Raw genomic sequence first — 6,856 nt, forward strand, 5'->3', positions numbered from 1 at the left:
GCAAATATTTTGCAAATATCAAACATCCTCAGTTCGCATTTTCTTTTTTCAAAGTAATTGCTCATTTTCATGTGTTACACTGAGAAATGTGTCACCAAAGAAGTAACTTTTTGATAGTTTACTTCTGATTAGTATTGCTTTAAAGGTTTGATTTCCTGATAGGAAAAATCGGTTAAGCATTATTTATGTCAGTCATTGTGACATATGGGAGGCAAACGTTCAATATGTGTTGAAATCAACAAAATTCTTTGTGGCAACTAAATCTTTTGATTAAATATAAAACCACTTTCAAGCCATGTTGCATGCAAAGTCAAGTGATCTTTTTCAGTTCACAAAAGGGCTTTGTATTGAGCTCACAGTGTGTCTTATAAGTGAAAAATAGCTTATACTTTGTCTCCCTAATAGAAAGGCATGTATTGAATTGAATTTCTTAGTTTATTTTCTCTCAAAATCTGATCAAATGCTTAAGTAGTGCCTTGTTATAAGACCTCTTGATCTGCTGTTTCTTTGTATGTGAAGATGTGAGGTTGTGAACTGGAAGTCTGTAATAACTTCTTCAAAAAAGAGACAAAACCTCTCTGAAGGGAAACTGGTTAGTGAAAAGGAGGTTCTTGCGTGTCTCAGTTTGAATGCATTAATTTTGCATTTCATGTCATAAGGAGGGCTTTAAACCAACCTATGAGTAAAGTTTTCAGCAAGCAGGAGATTATCTGTAGATTTTCTATCAATGTTATTGCATTCAGCTGGAGACAGGCTCCATTTGAAAAAAAACCCCACCTTTCATGTAACATTTGTAATCCTTCTGCACAACCATTCAGCCTGTTTAGTTTTAATGTGCACATCAGAATGTTGAATGTCTCTCTATTATGTATCATTAAAGTGAAACAATGTCCTAAGTGCTGTTCATCTTAACAGTTGGCCTTTGTCCTACTTGTTTTTACGAAGTGGAATCTGTTAAACTATATATTGAGAACTGCAGAGAGTTTTGCAGTATCTCCTCTCTCTTGAGATCCCCAGCCATATATGTAGGTCAAGGAGATATGTGGTAAAAATCACCATGGTTCCACTGTAATAAGATAATTTATAAAAACTTCAGTTTGATGTGGTGTAGTCCCAAACTGTTTGGTCAAAGTAGCTTTGATTCTGTTGCATATGTTTGTTTCTTCTTTGTTTTTGGTGTTGGTTTGTGATGGATTACCTTCAGCACTGCTTATGGTCTGCATTGGTATAATAGACAAATACTTTATAATCTCTAACAGTTTTCTAAAAATTGAAATATTTCATATGGCATTAATCCACTGAGTCAAAGAAGAAAATTGTGTTCAGCAAACAAATGACTGAAGAGGGCTGCAGTTTTCCTGTGATAGCACTCCAGCTTTGTCAGTCTTCCCAGCCCAGCTCTCTAGGAAGAAGTCTCTTTGTTTTTTAGTGTACTGCTTCCATAGCTGTACACTTTCTGTTTACTTCTGTGAAGCACATGATAACGAGGAGCATAAAATGATACATAAAAATATACAGTGATATAACTTTGGATCCAGCATTATGATATGTTAATATTTCATAAAATTTCAGGAACCAAACATTAACTTCACTCCAGGTGTGATTTGAGCCCCAGCTTCTTTATTTTCTTCCCTATCTTCTGTGACCGTGGCTCTGTGGCAAGGCAAATGCACCTGTGGTGGCCCCTCTCCGTCTCCACCTGCCTTTCTCCCAGCCAGCACTAGCACTAGTGTGACACTGCAGGGGGTTGAACCTTGAATCAGGTTCAAGGGGGCTTCTTAATAAAGAGCAGTTCACTTGAGAGTTAAATGAACAGAAAGCGCTGTCTCACCAGAATGCCTTAAATACCCTTGAGAAAGGCAGGAACACACAGCTGGAATGAGTTAAAGGGTGGCTGTTCCAGCTTTGTCTCCCACTGGATTAGGTAGAGATTTGACAGGTGGTTGCAACCTTGTCCTGGTGTTGCCACTTTGTGTCTGCTGCTCAGAGATTCCAGGGAGTGCCAGTCTGTGGAGTTGTTTCTGCACCGAGCAATGCTTTCAAGGGACAATTTAGCCTGCTTAGAATTTGGAATACATCAGTTGTGTAATTCAAATACCTATTTGTAAAGCCACAGTAAATTACTAAAACTGGTCCATCTCTCTCTACAGGTCTAATAACCTCTCTTTGTGTTATTAGACCCCTAGCAGAAATGCAACATAAAAATGGCAAAACTGTTCAATCTGTTCAAACTATTCCATCTGCTGCCTGTCCTGTGAACTTGTTAAACTGTTTGTCATATATTTTTGGTTTTTCTGTAAACAGTATATTTTGGCAATGTTTTTTGAATGTGTTATGTCAAGTGGCAGACTTTCTACTATAGGTTTATTACACTTCTGTACCCTTTCATAAGGGAAAGGATTTCTTTAGAACTAGCTTTTTAATTTCACTCTCTAAAACTCCAGATTTGTATTTAGGTAGAGAAAAATAAAATCAATACTTTTATTTTGCCCTTTGTCGAAGGAAGGCATCCTGTCTGTTGAGAACCTCAGTCTGTTAAACCAAGCTAGAAATTGCAGATGTTCAAGACTATCAAATATTTTTTGAATAACTTGGTTCTTTAATAAAACAGGAAGCAAAATTTAAAATAAATGCTATAAAAAAGAAAATATGAAGATTTTACCCTTTGTTTCTTCTGTGCTTCATCTACTTTTCTTCTCTTCCCTATAATTTTTGATGTTCTTTCATGGACAGGTAAGTCTGACTGCTCTGGAATTTGGAATATAACACTAAAATCAGCATTCCTTAAACTTCAAGGCTGGTTCCTTTTAGCACAGCCTCTAGAAATCTGTTGTATATGTCTTAAAACTTTCCCTTCTATCACTGATTGTTGTTGACAACAGTCCTTTAGTATACAGTACATATTAGTATACATTTTCAGGTAGTGTCTTGTGCCAGTTTGCAATTATCTCCTTGTTCCATACTCACTGAGTTTGGTGGCTTACATGTTGGATCAGTTCCACATGCCTTTTCCTAAATCACCTTTAAGCAGTTGTTGCAATTACCACAACACTTAAATATATCTCAGCTTGGAGGTGTCAGTGTCTCTCATGTGAAACAAAACCAATTAAATTAAAATGAAGCAATATATTGGAATAAGAATTTGAGATACAACAAATTCATGTATTCACCTCTAAGCTTCCTTTTCTTCTTGGAAGAAGCACTTTGGAAACAACAGAAAATGTGTTTAAAGAGAGGCCTAAAAAAGGGGAAATTGCTAATGTGGAAGGAATCTCAGTTATTCTAATAAGGATGGAAAGATTAATTTGCAAATGGAAATGACTTATGTCTCACCATCAGACTTCTGAATGACCAGGGAAGTGAAAAAGTGTGGTGTTCCAAGTTTCATTGATCTGAGCTTTAATTGAGAAATGTAAGCTTCTTAAAAGTGGTGTACTCCAGCTGCATGTTTGAAACTTCTCTACAGTGCAGAGGTAATATTTTGTGTTCCTATAAATTTATACTGAGTCATTTGTTTCATGTTTGAATATTATCTGTAAATGCAAACTTGTTTGGACCAGCTTTGTCTGCTTTATAATAAGGATGGTTTTATGTTGAAGGAAGTCAGAAGGTGGCTAGAACTGACATTTTTTATAAAGGACTTTCTGTTCCAGTGTGAGGAAAATGGTTTAAAATAGGTAGAAGTGGTCCAATTCATAAAAAAACCCTAAGTCTAATACCTCATTACTTTCTGTTGTAGCATGCATCACAAATGTCCTAGATGCTAGGACTGTGAATAGTCTAGGAACTAGGAATAGTTTTTGAAATTATTTTTTATCTTGGAGACGAGATCTATCCTTTCAGCATACATGCGCCTACAGTGCAAAGTGTTGAATACTTGCATTCTTAAAGGTAACATTAGTTTTGTGAGAGAAGTCTCTGAGAACACATTAGAGCACTTTGTCAATCCTGAAAGGAGGCTACAGGAAAGCTGAAGGGGCTTTTCCAAAGGCGGTTTAGTGATAGGCCAAGGGGCGATGGCTTTAAAGTAAAAGAGGGTTGATTTAGATCAGGAAGAAATTCTTTACCGTGATGGTGGCGAGGCACGGGAACAGGCTGTCCAGAGAAGTTATGGATGTCCCATCCCTGGCAGTGCTCAAGGCCAGGTTGGTTGGGGCTTTGAGCAACCTGGTGTAGTGGAAGGTGTCCCTGCCTATGACAGGGGCGTTGGAACTAGTTGATCTTGAAGGTCCCTTCCAACCCAAACCATTCTGTGATTCTATGTTCATCTAACAGAGACTGTGCAAGAACTTGTCCTGGGTTAACCAGTGACACTCAGATGGAAGTGATAACCAAACAGAAAAATTAACTGGTGCTTGTAACATCTGGTGATGCATAGTTTTTGCATTTCAGTGCCGCTTGGTGATGGCTAGAGGTGATGGGGTAGAAACACTGGGGTTTTCACCTGGGCTTGCAGCATGATGATGTAGAGGAGTAGCTGCAGGTGCTCATTCTGTATCGGAAACGGGGATGAGAGCTTTTCCTTGCCTGTGTTCTACTTACTGCATGTTGTTAGAAGTTGAAAATGTCTGTCGGGGCACTAAGTACATCCAAAATGTGCTACTGCTCTGCCTTCTTGGAGATCTTTGCTCAGTATACTGGGCTATGGTAGGAGCCTTCATCATGCACCTGAAACAGTGTAAGATATGCAATAATTGTAGCGTTATGGATTGTTAGCTTGATTGATTTTCCTGCTTCAAAGTAATGGTGTAGAAATTTCACATTCAATATGGTTCATCTGTGCTTTGAGAATAAGTAATGTTATGGGCTTGTAATATAGTGAGTAGAGCCATGTATGAAGCAAGTGTCAAGGCTTTCAAGGCTCAATGTCAGAGAAGAAACACTAGAGTCAGGACATGCATATAGGCATAAAACAAATGAAAAGAAAAAACTTCAAAGGAGAAGGATGAGGTTTGGTGAGTTTGGAAGACCTTCCGTAGTTGCTGGCTGTGGTTTTGGATGACTTTCAAATGTTGTTTGTTTTGTTTGTACAAGGTGAGTCCTGTACAACCACAAGAGAGAGCAGCTCATTTCATTCTTTGCCCTCAGCAGTCTCTACTTTAAAGGTTAACCCGCCTGTTAATAATGACTGAGAGTCACATCTGTTGAGTGTAGCCCAACCCAAGCATTCTAAAGCAACACCTGATGAAGCTGTGAAGGAAGGTGCTAAATCATAGCATATGGTTCAGCATGCAAACTGTGTGTTATTTTCTTTGTCAGTGATGTTTGAAGATAACATTGTATCTAACAGGAATTTTGGTTTTCTGGATGCTTAATACTAAAACTGAGAAAAGTGCTGTTGGGTGGTGCAGTTGAGGTGCTAAACTTCATTGTGTGATAGGAGTTGTAATGCACAGGGAATAGCTGTTCCACAGGACACTAAGCTGAAAACTAGTTTTTGAAATGTGCAAAAAGAACTGATCTTTCTATTTATTTATTTATTTTAAATAAAACGAACGCACATACTTGAGTTAGGGATTTTTTTTCTTAAGACTTCATTCTGAACATCATTCCTCTGAGCTGCTTCTATTGTTTAACCTGTGTAGGTTGAAATATCTGTGTAGTGAGAAAAAATGTGGTACTAAGTGTACTATCAGCAATGCAAAAAGAACGCCTACATTTCACGAGTCCTGAAACCTCTCTTTCAGCTGATGCGGTAGTACAAATATTGCATTTGCTGTAACAGGCAGCAACCCAGGTATTATTATTAAAGACCTCTTTCAGCTTTTTTGTGGTTCTGTGTTGATCTGCTTTCACAGGAGAGATTGAAGGATTGAAACATCCAGAAGAATTGTGCAGTTATTTTTCCATAGACTTCAGATATTGTTGCTCAAGGCACATGCTAATAATTTAGGGAGTGTTTTTTCCTGTGTTGAGAGGAGAGAGAGAAAATAAGTGACTTAGTGCACTTCAAAATGCAGGTGAAGAAAACACTTTAGAGAAGTGTTGGTATACAGTGGGACTGGATTGCTTCTGTCTTCTTTTTTTAAGCTGGAATCTGCAGTCAGTGTCTGTTTTGTTAGTCTATGGGTTATATTGCCAGGATGTCGTTGGTGTTACTTGTGCTCATCCACAAGAAGAAATACTTTTAAATGTTTTGCTCCAGTCTCTGAAATGTATATGCAACAAGCAAAATTGGTGGGCTTCATGTGGGTGTTCTGTGTCAGTTTCCAGGGTGTCTAAAAGTTACCATTGGGCTTTGACCTTTTCTAGACGGCTTTGGTGATGTTTGATTTGTTCTTAATTTTCATAAGGATAGTTGATGGATACCTAAAGCTTTGGTACTCTCATTGTTGCTTCAGTTGACTATTGACAGTAGACATAATTTGAAGGAATAATTCTGAATTTAAAGCTTTTTCTTCTTTATCTACTTCATAATTCCCACCATTATCCCACTCCATAATCTGCAGGACATTTCTTAATCTAATTTTTTGTTGTATTTCAGGGAATACCTTGGAAAACAGCTGCAGTCAGAACAACCTCAAACGGCCACTGCACGGAGCTAAACGTTTCTGTCAGTTCATGTAGTTCATGCTTACAACTACAGTATGTTTGTCTTAATATAAAGGAAATACTGAAATCACATGTTCCCTCTCTGCTACTGGTGCATAAACATTCCAACTTTCCTCTGCTGTTGTTGGCTTAGTAAAAATATGTTTGTTCAACAGTTCTGATGCTTATACCTATTAGCTTCTTGTTCTATTCTGAATGTATATGAAGAAATGTGGCTAATATATTGCATTTGTTTTATGTATTTATTCTCATAATAAAGAATATTAATAAAGGAAGTCCCTTCCATAATGGATATTATAACTAG

General features: G+C 37.6%; 1 protein-coding gene across 1 annotated transcript in view; it reads left to right on the forward strand.

The window, feature by feature from the left end:
• Window positions 1–6,856, forward strand: part of ATP6V1H (ATPase H+ transporting V1 subunit H) — a 47,510-nt gene extending 40,654 nt beyond the window's left edge. Inside the window, 1 exon segment of the mRNA XM_027899448.1 lies at window positions 6,485–6,856. Within this exon segment, the coding sequence (XP_027755249.1) occupies window positions 6,485–6,545 (61 nt within the window). The 3' untranslated portion in view covers window positions 6,546–6,856.

The sequence above is a fragment of the Empidonax traillii genome, unplaced genomic scaffold (assembly GCF_003031625.1).
Source record: "Empidonax traillii isolate 1590-97213 ecotype Southwest subspecies unplaced genomic scaffold, ASM303162v1 scaffold667:size605846, whole genome shotgun sequence".
Taxonomy (NCBI): domain Eukaryota; kingdom Metazoa; phylum Chordata; class Aves; order Passeriformes; family Tyrannidae; genus Empidonax; species Empidonax traillii.